Here is a 16,574-nt window from a genome sequence, read left to right on the forward strand (position 1 = left end):
GGAGTAGATAGTTTTATTTTTAAACTTTCAGTCTGTATGCATTTATATTTTTTTCTTACTTTGTTGCACCAGCTGTGTTCTCCAGTGTGGTATTGCATTCTAGTGGTGAAAGCAGTCATCCTTGGCTTGTTCTTGATCTCAGTGGAAAAATACTTAGTCTTTCATCATTAAGTATGATGTTATTAGCTGTTACTTTTTTTTTGAAGGTGCCCATTATCAGACTGAGGAAATTCTTTTCTTTTCCTGGTTTTCCAAGGGTATTTATCGGAATGAATGTTGAGTATTATTGTCATCTGCATCTATTTGGATGATTGTGTAGCTTTTCTCTTTGTACTGATTGATCTTCAAATGTCAAACTAGTGTTACATCACTGGGATAAAGCCCCCTGGGTTGTGATTTTTTTTTAAGTCGTTTTTATATATTGCTACATTCGATTTGCTCACATTTTGTTGAAGGTTTTGTGTATGGGTTCATGAGGGATACCGACTTCTTATTTTCTTTTGTTGTAATGTATGTATGCGTTTTTGTTATCAGGATAATGCTGGCCCTCATAAAAGAATTGGGAAGTGTTCCCTCCTTTTTTATTCCCTGGAAGAGAGTAGAACTGCAATTATTTCTTCTTTAAATGTTTAGAATTTGCCAGTACAGCTCTCTGAATGAGGAGCTTTCTCTTTTGGAAGGGTTAAAAATACAGATTCAACTTCTGTGATGGATATGGGCCTATTCAGATTACCTGTTTCTTATTCTTTTTTTAAAAATTCATTTATTTTTGGCTGCGTTGGGTCTTCGTTGCTGCACGTGGGCTTTTCTCTAGTTGCAGCGCGGGGGGGTACTCTTCGTTGCGGTGCACGGGCTTCTCATTTTCATGGCTTCTCGTTGTGGAGCATGGGCTCTAGGCACGTGGGCTTCAATAGTTGTGGCACATGGGCTCAGTAGTTATGGCTCATGGGCTCTAGAGCACAGGCTCAGTAGTTGTGGCACACGGGCTTAGCTGCTCTGTGGCATGTGGGATCTTCCCGGACCAGGGCTTGAACCCGTGTCCCCCGCATTGGCAGGCAGATTCTTTTTTTTTTTTTCGGTACGCGGGCCTCTCACTGCTGTGGCCTCTCCCGTTGCGGAGCACAGGCTCCGGACGCGCAGGCTCAGTGGCCATGGCTCATGGGCCTAGCCGCTCCACGGCATGTGGGATCTTCCCGGACCGGGGCACGAAGCCGCGTCCCCTGCACCGGCAGGCGGACTCTCAACCACTGCGCCACCAGGGAAGCCCTGCAGGCAGATTCTTAACCACTGCGCAACCAGGGAAGCCCTACCTATTTCTTACTGAGTGAGCTTTAATAGTTTCTATTTTTCAAGGAGTAGTTTGTGTCTCCAGTTCATCTAAGTTGTTGAATTTATGGACATAAAGTTTTTGTAATATTTCCTTATTGTTTCTGTAATGTTTAGAAAACCTGTGGTGATATCCCTTCTTTCATTTTTGATATTGGTAATTTGTGTCTTCTCTTTTCTTTTCTTAGTCAGTCTGGCTAGAGATTTATCGATGTTATTGGTTTATTCAAAGAACCAGCTTTTGGTTTCATTAATATTCTGTATTGATTTCCTGTTTTCAATTTCATTGATTTCTGTTCTTACTCATATTATTTTTTGCCTTTTGCTTGTTTTGGGTTTAATTTGCTGTTCTTTTTCTTGAGTCTTCAGATGGAAGCTTAGGTTATTGGCTTAAGAACCTTCTCTTCTAGTATAAACATTTAATATTTATAAAGTGAAAAGTGCCCACTCTTTCATTGCTTTCCTTTGGCTGCCTGCTTTTGACCCTGGATGCAACTAATGTTATTTTGTCAGTATCCTTTCAGACAGCTTATGCATATACAAATATATGAAAATATTTTTTTACTCTCTCCTTTTTAACATAATTGCTAGATTGCATTCTAGCAATTATTTTGTTCCATGCCTTGCTTTTTTTTTTTTTTTAAGTAATCTATCTTGGATATAATTCTCTATCTTTCATATGTTTTTTTATCATTCTTTTTTATGATAGCCTAATAGCCAGTCTTCTATTAATAGACATCTAAAGCTGGGGCCAGGGCCTTGGGGTTTTTAATGTTTTTATTCTTTTTATATATTTTATTATGGAAATTTTCATTATGGAAAATTTTATGCATTGCAGTTTATATATCTTAAATGTTTTTTAGCCTGTATTTTTCCCTTTCATTATTCTCTCCTTTAAACCATTACCTTTGTCTAGTAATGGTAACCCTCACTTTCCCAGGATCCTTATTTTGTTTTTTTTATAAATTTTAGTATTTATTTATTTATTTTTGGCTGTGTTGGGTCTTTGTTGCTGTGCACAGGCTTTCTCTAGTTGCTGTGAGCGGGGGCTACTCTTCGTTGCGGTGTGCGGGCTTCTCGTTGCAGTGGCTTCACTTGTTGCAGAGCACGGGCTCTAGGCGCACGGGCTTCAGTAGTTGTGGCACGCCGGCTCTAGAGCGCAGCCTCAGTAGTTGCGGTGCACGGGCTTAGTTGCTCCGCGGCATGTGGGATCTTCCCAGACCAGGGCTGGAACCCGTGTCCCCTGCGTTGGCAGGTGGATTCTTAACCACTGCGCCACCAGGGAAGTCCCTCAGGATTCATTAAAAAAAAATTTTTTTTTAATTTCTTTTTGTGGCTGCGTTGGGTCTTAGTTGTGGCATGCGAGGTCTTCATTGAGGCATGCGGGATCTTTTGTTGTGGCGTGGGCTCTTTGTAGTGGTGCACAGGCTTCTCTCTAGTCGTGGCATGGGGGTTTTCTCTCTCTAGTTGTGGTGCGCAGGGTCCAGAGCACGTGGGCTCTGTAGTTTGCGGCACACAGGCTCTCTAGTTGAGGTGCGCAGTCTCAGTAGTTGTGACGCGTGGGCTTAGTTGCCCCATGGCATGTAGGATCTTAGTTCCCTGACCAGGGATCGCACGCACGTCCCCTGCATTGGAAGGCGGATTCTCTATCACTGGACCACAAGGGAAGTCCCGGGATTCATTTTTTAAAACAGTTTTTATTCAGAAATAGAAAACACCTGCGGAAGAATACCTAAAACAAAGTACAGTTTAATGAATTGCTATAAAACAAATGTCCATATAAATACTCCGGAGGCCAAGAAGTAGAATGTTGTCAGCACCCCAGAAGCCCCTTGTGTTCTCCTTTCTGTGTTACAACTCCTCTCTCTTCCCCCAGAGGTAATCAGTATCCTGATTTCTGTGGAAATCTCTTTTAAGATTAGTTTTTACTTTCCCCTGTGGAATTTCCTGGGTATTCTTAAGTCATGAAATCTGTGTCTGCAAAAAATGTTTCGAGCAAGTTTACCTTAAAAAATGTCGTTAGCTGTGCAGCAAGGCTTGACTTTTCTGCTGGTGAGCACTTGCTCCTCATCCTTGCTCTGCTGGTCATCAGGCTTGCTTACTCTCGCTTTGAGCTTCAGGAATACTTTCTTTTGTCACTTCATCTTTCTGGGCCACTTTACTTCAGGATAGAAGCTGCATCCATCAGAATTCTTAGTTGTAAGCAGTAGGAACCATCTCTAGCTAATTCATTAAAAGGATATGGGTGACCAGTTGGCTTTCTAAGAAGGTTGGGAAAGTAGGCTTGATGACCACACTGCCAAGAACAAAGCTCAAAATCATACCACAAAACTGGTCTCAGGAAGTCCCTCTGCAACCAAGCTGGGCATAGATACTGCTGCTTGTGCTCCAAAAGCCACTGATGCTGGGCTCTGGTTGCTGCCATGAGAATCTCTGTCCCAGCTCTCAGGACACTGGATGTAACTGCTCCTACTGCTGACATCCTCGCCAGGTGGATTCTTTGGAGTTCTTACTTCTACAAGTTAATTGTTTTCTATTTGAAGTCTAGAGCAGTGCATCTTATTGGCGGAGCTTGTATTATGTGCCCCTGTCTTAGTTTCAAAGAAAGATGGGAAAGTTTTTTTTCTTCCTTCTTCATACTTTGGTAGTGGGACATATGCTTGTCATATAAGGTAGGGTGTGCTTAAATGTAGACTCAGCATTTGGATGGTTGGTGACCAAAAAGAAATGTCCACTGTAAAAGGTCTGTATCAGTCTTGGAAATCCATCACTTTTAACACAGTTGTTGCTCTTTATAGACACTCACGTTGCTCATATAATGCAATGAATATTTGACATAGGACTATTTTTTATCATTTCCAGGTGATATATTGCCAGGTGCTATATAAGACATGGAACAGAATCTGTATTTCTGATGATCTATGTATATTAAAAGTCCCATTCTAATTTTAGCTAGTTTTGGGGGAATTCCTGTTTTATCTTATGAGTAAACTTAATGAGATGTAATAGTTAAAAATCAACTGTAACAAACATTGGTGTCTCCTGGCAGTATTTTCACTGAGAATTTTCTGGCTTATTGACCATTTGCCTCTTTTCAGATGTGATCTTACTGTATACAAAAAGAAGGTTTGGAAAATAGGAGACACTCTTAGGACCATTAGTAAATATAAATAGGATGACATTTTCTTTTCAAAACCAAGATGATATAGTTCTCATTATTGCAAAGGTATTTTACTCTAAGTCACTGTGAAACTTTGTAAGCACAAGCTTTATAAAATTAACACAAAAGCCCATTGTTAATTTACATATGTGACTTTAAAAACCGGCTAGTGAAGTTTTCATCTTCTCTGAAACCAGGACATAGTTGAATGGTTGGAGCAGTGGCCACAGGGGTTGGGGCCTTGCTGTTATTGTCCTGGCTCTGCAGGTGGTGTATAGCGTCACTTTGAGTAGTTCATTTATGGTCTACATTTCATCTTTCTAGTTCCTGAAGAAGAATTCATAATACTGTCCCTTCCCCTTCACTTTTCTCACAGTGGTGGCAGGAGATCTGACACAGATGTCTCAGATGAGACAGATGAACTTCTTAGAATAAACACATGGTAACATAAAGGTTGTTACAGTGAAAACAAGCAAAGATGAAGGTAGTATAAAATCTTTATAGCAACATGCATCCTGTTGCCTTAGTACGTAACAATAAACTGTTGTTATAATATCCTGATGGAAGAACACACTTCTGAATTATTATTCAAACCAGGTGGTGCCTCAGATTTGAATACTTAAACACCTCAGCTGTGGATTTAATGGGCTAAGTTGGTAGGATGTTTTTTAGGTTCATTCATTTGGCCTTTGCCTACAAAGCCAACAGAAGTTGCTTTATAGGGTGTTTCTAAACTCATTGCCAAATAAACCAGGTTAGTTTTAACACTGTTCACATAGCATATGTGAAGCCTTAATTCTGTAAAGGAAAAAAAGAATCCAAGGTTTCTAAATGTGGTAATATTGTAACAGAAGGGCAGGAATCAATATACTGGTGATACATTTGATTGCCTTTGTGGTTCCAGATAGCAATTATTTCTAATATAATTTATTTTGCAGTGAGGGCCGAGGCAAGTTGACGGTATTTTCAGTTAAAGCTATGTTAGCAACCATGTGTGGTGGAAAAATGCTGGACAAATTGAGATGTAAGTATTTTTATATTATTTGAAAGATTTTATTTTCAAATTAGGACTTTTAAACACTTTTAAATGAATGTTTTCAGAATTTTGGATGATGGTCTATTGAACTTTTTTGGTTTTTTTACTACCATACCACTCATTTTACAGCAACTGGCTCAGAGTATGTAAGTTATGCCACCTACTGTTCAGATGGAAAAGTTGGTTGAATTAATTTTTAAATTTTTTTTTTTTTTAGGTTAAAACAAGAGAACTCTGAAAAGATTTAGAATAGTAATGTGGACATTTAAAAATTTCTTTAAAAATGTTTTCTATGTTGTTAAAAATTATGCTTGAAGGTGATTTGTTGATCACTTTTAATTAGAAAATAAATTTCATCACTTTTACCGGGTTTGGTCAAGTTTAGCTCTTAATCACTCAGTGCTTTATCAGGTGGTATTTCTTATGATTAAACTGTTTTTTAGTACCTTAGATTCAAGTGTAGTTATTTAGAAATTGATAACCTATTTATTCACTTATCTTTCCTTAATTTTTTTCTTACTGTTTACCATTTTGGCATTTTACTGTTCACTAGATACTATTAGAAGGTGGTTAGATGAAGTTGAAGGAGATAAAATTCACAATTACTTAATTTTTCTGCTTATCATTTTCATTTATTCACTCATTAGATAGTCCTTCACTGCCTAAGATATGCCAAGCATTGTGCTAGGTGCTGTACATATATTTTCTCACTGAATCCTTAAAATTTCTTTGAGCAGCAGGTGGTATTTTCTCTGTTTTATAGATGAGTTAACTGAGGGGGTGAAGCTGGGATTTCAACTCAGGCTGTAGCTTCAGAGCCCTTTCTAAGCTACTCTTTTGTACTCCACTATGCTCATCCTGTAGTGGGAGACACACATTCAAAGTGCCCTAATACAAGTATCCATGGAGTAAGAAACTCTAGCAGGTTTCACAGAGGTGAGATTGAAGCTGTGGGTTTTCATGAAGTGCTGAGAAAACCTGTGAATTGATTTGTTGAAGAAACTGGGTCATCTGTCTTGTGGCATTTCTCATGGACTAGATTTTGATGATTGCATCCCCGTGGTGTTCCTCTGTGCCCTACATTTTTTGTTTTAATTGAAAGATACAGAGCCTTCAACAGATTCAAGTACAGGCTTTTGGGCAAGATTACTTCATGGGTGCATGTTTGTTTTCTGTGCTTTTTCTTACATGTTACCATGACATTAAAAGTTAGAAAGCTCACTAGATATAGATTTAGATGTCTAAAGAAAGGTCTTAGTATATTTGGTCAATGTTACCTGGTTATCTCATTTCAAAATCAGCTGCATTGTAAAACAAAGTTTTGGCAGAAAAAAAAGTATAGTTTTATTTAAATACTCTTCTGAGTTTTTTTCACATGGTATCTCAAAATATTACTCTTTTGGGCTGAAATTTCTTAACATTTTCTTAATTCTGACATGGTGTTTTTCTGAGGATGATAATATAATACAGATAAAATTATATCTCATTCACAGAGAAAAAGAAAGTTGGGGTTTTGTCTGTTTTTTAACGATGATGATACCAGATAAAGAAATATACATTGCCATTTTTATTAGGACTGGAGAAACTGGTTAAAAATAGAAAATTGATTATATAACTGCACATTCTAGATGATTCTGGACTCTTTAAGTTTCTATGATTAAATTTGCTACATTTACATAGAGCTGGTACCTGGCCCATAGTAAGTGCTAAAATTTTGCCAAATATAAATTGTTGATTGAGAACTAAAATTACTGCAGCTCTCTGTTGTAACTATTAGTGAAAAGGTGCAAATCCTAGTTCTGTGTGAAGTATTGAAGGGATCCAGGTGATAGCAGGTGGGTTTTTTGTTTATTTATGTGGCTTTTGAATTTCTTAGAGGAGCACAAGTGACCAATATTCAAGTGGCACAAAAGTACACATACCTAGGCAAATGTGACACGTCAGTGTGCTCTCAACACCATATCGTTACACATTGTTTACGGAAATACAAGCCACACTAGGTCACTTAATAGCATGTTTACATGATTCAGATAGATTTAAAATCTGGTTTCTTTGTCTTCTTCACGTTCAAAATTAAGGTTTCTTTACCATCTGTTCTCTGTTTCATTATTTTTCAAAATTAATTTTTTTTTGGCTGCGTCAGTTCTTCGTTGCTGCACGTGGGCTTTCTCTAGTTGCAGTGAGTGAGGGCTACTCTTTGTTGCGGTTCGCGGGTTTCTCATTGCGGTGGCTTCTCTTGTTGCAGAGCATGGGCTCTAGGCACGCGGGCTTCAGTAGTTGTGGCACGTGGGCTCAGTAGTTGTGGCTCTTGGGCTCTAGAGCGCAGGCTCAGTAGTTGTGGTTCACGGGCTTAGCTGTTCCGTGACATGTGGGGTCTTCCCAGACCAGGGATCAAACCAGTGTCCCCTGCATTGGCAGGTGGATTCTTAACCATTGTGCCACCAGGGAAGTCCCCCCGTTTCATTATTTTTATTGTACTGTAATTATCTTGACTAGAGAGTGAGATGTTTAACCTAAGTAACACTTTCAGGTATTGAAGCCTATCTCCACTTTTTTGTTTTAATCATCTAGGGTGGAAACTGCTTTAAGTGTGGTCTGTGCCTTCTGTTTTAAACAGAGCTCACTGACCATAATTTAAATATTTTTCACCTCTTAGGGGTGTCATTCTCTGATGCATTTAGGGCTAACTGCGAGGCTCTGGGTTGTTTGCCCCTTCTCATGTTTTCAGACTGCTGTGTTTTTTCAGCTTTTGAACTTTTTGTCATTGGTGGTGGTGGTGATGGTGTATGCGTGTGTATGTGTGTGTACGTGTCCTTTATCTCTGGTAGATGTGATGGTATTATCAGTGTACCCGTCTCAAGCAGTCTCCTTTTGCTTCTGATATACTCTTCATATGCTACTGACAGAGAAAACATAACCAGCCTTCTTAACATTCTATTCTGTTAGAGTATGGACGAAGTGATTACTCGTATTGAGAGAAGCACTCACTTTAGTAGTTTTGGCTATTGTGAGAATCCTTTTTCCCTTGCTTTCTAGTCACAGCTATGTCCTACTTAGTTGAGGTGGCTGAATAATAGTGTAGAAGAAGGTAGCTATAACACTGTATTGTAACATAAAATGATATTTGACCATTTATTCACTTTTTTCTTCCTACTTGTTCCCTTGTCTTTGTTCTTAGTTTCTGCAGCCTCCTCCCACTGACTCTACTTCTGTTACCTCTGTTAATGTTCCCATTAAGTTAGATTTTTCTAATTTATGGAATATGCCTCAGCATTTCTACTTTTATTTTTATCTTTTTGCTTTTTACCTCTTATTTTAGAATTTTTTCCTTTAATTTTTTCCCCTTTTTCCTTGATCTGTCTTTGTTTGCTTGTTTTAGTGTCAAGATGGCATTTAAAATGACTTAACCAATACTTGTGTTTTTAGTTTGAAACATTTCCTTTTTTAAGATTTTTTTGATGTGGACCCTTTTTTTAAAAGTCTTTATTGATTTTGCTACAATATTGCCTCCATTTTATGTCTTGGTTTTTTGGCCGTGAGGCAGTGTGGAATCTTCGCTCCACAGCCAGGGATCGAACCTGCACCCCCTGCATTGGAAGGCAAAGTCCCAACCACTGGACTGCCAAGGAAGTCCAAAAACATTTCTTAATTAGACTTTTCAGGTCTCTCTTAAGAGAGTTTCTGTCCCCAGGTATCATTCATTTATAGATAAATGGTTAACTGTTGTGGCCATTAGGGACTGTATCCTAGATTCAAAGGCAACTTAAGTCAGGATTCTAAATACCAATGATTTATAATCAGAGTACAGACTTTGATTATCAGCATGATGAAAACTCAGTAATGTCAGAAACCCAAAAAATAACTCAGAGAAACAAAATTTACAGGCTGTAAAACCCATTATTTATTAAACCATACTAATTGTCAGCTAATTTAGCTATGTGATTTATTTACTTTGTCTAATTCTGCTATTTTCTAAGAAACTTATCTCTTATGCAAACCCCATCTGTCTTGCGCTGAAAGATAGGAGCAGATGATTCATGCAATTTATTTTTAAATCCTTTAGAAAACTGGTGCCACCGTTTTGAAGGGCAGTCTAGCAGTGTGTCAGAAGGGCTATAAGAATATTTGTGCCCCGTGACTCAGCCTGCTTCTAGAGTTTATCATGAGGAATTAATCAGAGGTGTGCCCTAGGTTTTACATATATTTGTTGCAACACTTTTTATAATATATGAAGACTTAAAACAGCTTTAGTGTCCAAAAGTGAGAGCTCAGTTACACTTTGGGATACCGACACGATTGGATATACTGCCTTTAAAAATATGCTTCAGATCAAAATGCATAAATGTAATATAGTTTTAAATAAAAATTTATTATGCACATAGGAAAAGAAAGAAATATACCAAAATGATAACACTGTTAGGTGTTTTCTCTGGGTTATAGCATAAATGGTTTTATAATTTTATAATATTATAAAATGGTTTTATAATAATAATTTATATTATTGTTTCTGCGTGTTTTTGATAGACCACACTTTGTGCAGCCAGAGAAAAGATGACCTGAGGTGTTTTTTCTCAGAACAGGCAGTTCTGACATTTCAGTTGTTTGCTTCCTTGATGTTTCATTAACAGACTGTAGGGAGCCAACCTTTGAAGTTATAATTAAGCAGTTTCACCTGTTCAAAATTTAGCATCCTCTCTTACAGTCTTCTAACCACCTGTCACTGCATATTTATCCTGACTGGTTTCTGTTAATCATCTCTTCCCTTCATTAGCCTGAAGTGACTCTTTAATCTGAATACTTGCCCATATTTCACATTTCTCATATAGCCAAAATGTTTTAGAGCTAGAAGCAAGTAAGAAATGAGTCGTACATCTGCATTTTATGAAAAAGAAAAAGATAAACAAAAACCAAGGAAGGCCTGGAGACTTGTTTAAGGTAGTTCTGACTCAATCAACACTAGAAGCCCAAGGCATGGCTGAATCCCATCCTCCAGCCTCACTCTGACTTAATGAATGATGTAGGAATATTCATGAGTTTGGGAATAAAATATGCACTTGGATTTAGTTACATACAGATATTTATAAACATGCAGATGTGTATACATTTTTTGTGGGTTAGGTTGCTCAGTTGGTAGAAAGATGACAGGAGAAGATGAGAGACGTTTGCCAGGAAAACTAACATATAGAAGAAAATGGCTTTCTTTTCTATAGACTTGAGTCTTTATTGTAAACAGCCCTATCATCTTGCAAAAGTATATGGTTGGTCATGTGGGGATGAGAGGAGAGTGGATAGATGGATAGATGCAATGAGTAAAGCCAAGGTCATTATCACCAGAAAAAAATTTGAAACATATGTGAAGATGGTAGAAAAGGAACATTATTTTGCCACTACACAAAGGACAGAATATTTTAAAAAGTTTGTACACGTGTGCATGTAAGGGCTTGATTGTGGGTTTTTCACAAGGGAGAAAGCCTGTATTTTTATCTGGAAACAACTAATGGGAAATTAGCATACTTTCTTTCAGAGATGTATAAATAGAAAGAGAATTATTGGGGAAATTAACCGTGATCTGGGAAGCAGTTTATTCCCTTAATGCCAGAAGGGTTTAGGGCTTTAATTAAAGGACTAGTTTAATTTGGGGGATGTTTTTATTAAATTGTCTCTTATTTATTTCTTTGGTAAGGTATTTTTATATGTATATAGTAAATCACACTTAGATTCATTGTTATATTTCATTTACAATAAAAAATAAACAATTATTTTCAGTGTTTTTGTTACAGATATGAGAAGCCTAATCTAAAAATAAACAAAAAAACTGTTTTAAACAAGTAACTCTAGAAGTCATGACTTCTAAGTAATTACTTAATAGTTTTGAGGTCTACCAGTTTTTCTTTTAAAACCAACCAACCAACAAACATGTTTCTGCTTGTTCTCTTACTAGTGTAATGTGGGCCTATTAAGTTATAGTTTCTTTTTTCATTGATTAAAATTTTTTTTTACTACTTTGAATCTATTTTATGACCTAGTAACTAAGTATAACTGAAAGTAATACTTTTTTTGAGGGGGAAGTTAGTCATTTCACTGTCTAATCACTCCTTTATTGCCCTGAATGAGTTAGGTATAGATTTGGTGGTGTGCGTGTATACACGTATGTTTTTGTGATTGGAAGCTATACATATGTGTATTTATCAATATATACTTGGTAGCTGAAGTCTCTGGTCTTGAATATTTCTACCATTAACTTGCTAGTTTCTCCATTATGAACACATTGAGTGGCAACAGAAAACTTGACTAACAGTGGCATAAAACCATTGGGATTTATTTTTCTCATGCAACAATAAATTCAGAGGCTGGCAAGTTCAAGGTTGGTACCATGACTCAGGGATGTCATCAGAGACTTGGGTTCCTCCTGTCTTCCTGCTCTGCCATATGGCTTTCCTCCTGGGATTATAAGTGACTGCTCTTTACTGTGCCTTATTCTCATTTTAAGTAGAAAGAAGAAAGAGATGCTTGTATCAGGAAAGCAAAAGCTTTTCCACAAATTCACTTCAGAATTACGACGTGCACAAGAGTCTGGGAAGTAATTTTTAAGGGGAACACACTGCCATTCTAATCAGAGTTCAGTTCGGGAGTGAAAATGGGAAAATAGATACTGAGTAGTAGGCACCTTGCAGTGTCTGCCACATCCCATATTTCCCCTTAGTTTTCATTCAGATTTAGTGGATGATTATTTTCTTCATTATGAGAACAGCAGCCAGCTATTTGAAAATTAAGTCATGATGCTCTTCCCGCCTTCAAAGGGCATCCGTTATTCACATAATTGGTAATGTTTTCAAAACTCTGTATCTGCTGTCTCGAACTGCGGCCCAGTACTCTGCTTCTAACTGCCTGCAGGATGGTTCTACTTGGAAATTTGCTGATTAGTTCAAATACAGTTATGTTCAAAGCTAAGTGTCTTTATCTTCAATTTGGTTATTTCAGTCAGGGTTGTCAGCATTTTTCTGAGCTAGAAGCTTAAAATAATCCTAATTTTAGAAATTCCTTTATTCTCTAATCCAGTTTGCCATCAACTTCAGTTTCCTGCATTGACATGTCTTGGAGTTGACCAAGCCTGCCCCTCAGTACTGTCACTCCTGTAATTCCGACTCTCACTTTCTTACTTGTGCGTTATTTACAGGGTTTTCTAGTTGATGTCACCAATCTTATTCTTCCTCTTTTATTCATTCTGCCAATCATTAACAGTCTAATTTTCTTGAAACCTAACTTTCTAAATATTTCTTCCCTACTTCAGCATTTTTAAACCAAATCCAAATTGTTTCCTCTTTCAAAGTTTTCATTCATAACATACTTTTCTTTTTTTTTTTTTTTGCGGTACGGGGGCCTCTTACTGTTGTGGCCTCTCCCGTTGCGGAGCACAGGCTCCGGACGCGCAGGCTCAGCGGCCGTTGCTCACGGGCCCAGCCGCTCCGCGGCATGTGAGATCTTCCCGGACCGGGGCACGAACCCGTGTCCCCTGCGTCGGCAGGCGGACTCTCAACCACTGCACCACCAGGGAAGCCCGATAACATACTTTTCTTATTCAATCTCTATTTACCTTTACTTCACAATATAAGTTATCATAGAATGTTCTCTTTGATGCACTGTTTCTTGCCTGCCACCACTAACAGACACACTCTATAAATTCCTGCCACAGAGACTTTTATCCTACTCTCCTTTTTTCTTTCTAGATTGAAGTATGGTTGACTTACAATATTATATTAGTTTCATGTGTGCAACATAGTGATTCAATATTCTTAGAGATTATGCTCCATTTAAAGTTACTGTAAAATATTGGCTATATTCCCTGTGTTGTACAGTATATCCTTGCAGCTTATTTATTTTATACATAGTAGTTTGTACCTGTTCGTTCCCTACCCCCATCTTGCCCCTCCCCACTGGTAACCACCAGTTTGTTCTCTGTATCTGTGAGTCTGTTTCTGTTTTGTTATATTTATTCATTCGTTTTATTTTTCCTGTTCTTCTCTAGTTGTGTCCCCAGACCCCCACCCCCCAGCTGTTTTGACCTCATCATTCCAAATTCTATTTTTCAAGGCCAGGCTTCTAAATTTCTTGTTTGTTTGTTTGTTTGTTTTTGTTGTTGTTGTTGTTTTGCGGTACATGGGCCTCTCACTGTTGTGGCCTCTCCCGTTGCGGAGCACAGGCTCCGGATGCACAGGTTCAGCGGCCATGGCTCACGGGCCCAGCCGCTCCGTGGCATGTAGGATCTTCCTGGACCGGGTCACGAAGCCGTGTCCCCTGCATCGGCAGGTGGACTCTCAACCACTGTGCCACCAGGGAAGCCCCCTATGTGTTTTTGTGTCTACTCTGCACTATATTTTGAAGAAGTGTGATGTAATGGAATGTCTTTGCAGTCGGATAAGTGGGTTTAAATCTTGATTTAGCCACTTAGTAACTTTTGACCTTAAGAAAGTTAACCTTTCTAAGCTACTTTCCTTATCTATAAAATTTAACAATTATGTGCATACACATGTGTACATACACACCTTTTCGTGACAGTAAAATGAGGTAATGTTTAGTAAACTATAGTAGTACTTAATATTGGGGATTGCTACGTGAAAACAAAAACCAAGGTAACAGTATTTTAAACAAAGTTGAAGTTTATTTTTCTCGTATATAAAAGAAGTCCAGGAGTATGTAGTCCAGGGCTGGTATGATAGTTTCATGTTCATCTGGGACCCAGGCTTTCTATATCTTTCTTTTCTATCATTCTAGTGTGTGATTTCTACATAAAAGTTGAGATTACCGCATAGTCCAAGGTGGCTGCTGGAAGCTCCAGCCATCATAGCTGCATTCCAGATAGCAAAAGGAGGAAGGAAGAAAGTGTCTATTTCCAGTGCAGTCAGCTTTCTTTAAAAAGCTGCCTAAAACTAGCCTTCTAGGAAGTCTCTCACAACCCTTCTGCTTATAGTCTCATTGTCCAAACACCTAGTCATATGACTGCAACTTGTTAGAAGAAGGCTTCAAAGTTTAATCTCTTAGTTGGGTACATTGCTGCACAAAATAAAATTAGTGTTCTGTTACTAAGGAAGGAGATAAGAATACTGGGTGTCCACAGCAGACTCAGCCATAGTTACCTGTTGTGGTGCCAGGCAAATGGTGAGGGTTAACAAATATCTTATGCCTCCCTTCTTTCTGTTCTAGTTAGAGTCAGCTTAGTGCTTTATTCTTCTTTGCTTCATGTGTATCTTATTTTTTCCAGCTATGTTGAAAGTTTCTTGGGGGGGATAAGGACCATGTATCATACTTCTTTGTTGTTTTTCAAAACACCTAGCAGAGTACTTGGCACTTGGACTACTTAGTAAGAACTTAGTATGTATTTGTTAATTAATTGATTTTACTTTCTACTAGGACCATACTTCTTTTAGCCTCTTGTTGGATTTTCCCCACCTCATGGGTATTTAATACTTTTCCCTCAACTACAAGCTAGCAGCTCTCATGAGAGGAATGTACTGGAGATTTTCATTCCTTGATAATTTCCTGTTTTCTAATGCCTTAAAAGTTACCCTGTGGACTTGATGATCTAAATTTTATCTTTCTTTGATTAATGTATTTTAATGGTTGTTTTTTTCCTATATCTGGTGCTTTGGGATACATATGTATTTCTAATATACCTGTTCATTATGAATATATAGAATATGATTTTTTTTCTTTTTCTTTTTTGTGGTATGCGGGCCTCTCACTGCTGTGGCCTCTCCCGTTGCGGAGCACAGGCTCCGGACGCGCAGGCTCAGCGGCCATGGCTCACGGGCCCAGCCGCTCCGCGGCATGTGGGATCTTCCCGGACCGGGGCACGAACCCGTGTCCCCCACATCGGCAGGCGGACTCTCAACCACTGTGCCACCAGGGAAGCCCAGAATATGATTTTTAAAAGTGCCATGTTTGGAAAGGCCTCAGGAAATTATTTTTCTCTGCATATTTAACTCACTGATTTGTTTGTAAGAAAGCTGAATAGTTTGAAAAGAAAGCTTAGGTTAAAGTTGTCAAGTTGTTTTGAGCTCCTGGTTATTTTTCTTTTTCTCCCCAATTATGGGTGAGAAGAGAGAAATAACTAACTGGAGATAGGAAACTCTACAAGGAGATAAAGAAATAGTAGTATTACTGGAACTTTCTAGCTGCTTGGGCCAGACTTTATATAAAAATAGGATCTTATAGTATCAGAGTATCTTGTGATAGAAGAGATTATATGAGTTCTTTTTATTCTACTCTGGACCTTACTAAATGGAATATTCTAAATAAACATACTACACAGGAATATATTACATCATTAGTATAATAATATGCAAATACAATACAATTTCTTTCATACCCTATCACCAATATGCAAATATATTGATACACTCAAAGATGTATATGTCTTATATAAATACGTACACAAATGTAAGAGATAAAGATATGCTGCTACAAATTCTTCTTGGAATAAAGTGAGGTGTAAATAGATAAAATAAAAAGTTATACGTTATCCAGTTACGTATGCTCGAAAAGAGTAGGTAGGTAGACGTACATGAGTGGTTATGTGATGTTTAGGTAGAATATTAAGTGGGTGGGAAAGAGGGGCCTCATAAGCAAAGTAACCACACAGTGTTAATGAGAATGAGAATTCGTGTTAACTAAAAATCATAACAACTTTATGATACTTTTTAATGATGCTTTTGGACTGGTATACAAATGACATAGAGCTGTTTATAAAGAGTTGATATTTCCTTATAGTTTGACTTTATTTGGTTTTGTTCTCATAGATGTTTTCTCCCAGATGTCAGATTCCAATGGCTTAATGATATTTAGCAAGTTTGACCAGTTTCTGAAGGAAGTTCTGAAGCTCCCAACAGCTGTCTTTGAAGGGCCATCTTTTGGTTACACAGAGCACTCAGTCCGCACCTGTTTTCCACAGCAGGTAAGGATGGGTTTATAGAATCTAGGATTAGAAGAGCTCTCATCCACCCCTCCGCCTTTTGTCAGATTTCGCCAGATTGCTTCACTCTAGGAATATAGGTC

General features: G+C 38.0%; 1 protein-coding gene across 6 annotated transcripts in view; it reads left to right on the forward strand.

Moving 5' to 3' along the window:
- Window positions 1-16,574, forward strand: part of DTNB (dystrobrevin beta) — a 232,976-nt gene that overhangs the window by 61,215 nt on the left and 155,187 nt on the right. For all 6 annotated transcript variants that reach the window (XM_060168532.1, XM_060168533.1, XM_060168534.1 and 3 more), the window contains exons 5-6: window positions 5,425-5,510; window positions 16,319-16,473. In XM_060168532.1, the coding sequence (XP_060024515.1) occupies window positions 5,425-5,510; window positions 16,319-16,473 (241 nt within the window). The remainder of the gene's footprint in view (window positions 1-5,424; window positions 5,511-16,318; window positions 16,474-16,574) is intronic.

Source organism: Lagenorhynchus albirostris, chromosome 13, assembly GCF_949774975.1.
Source record: "Lagenorhynchus albirostris chromosome 13, mLagAlb1.1, whole genome shotgun sequence".
Taxonomy (NCBI): domain Eukaryota; kingdom Metazoa; phylum Chordata; class Mammalia; order Artiodactyla; family Delphinidae; genus Lagenorhynchus; species Lagenorhynchus albirostris.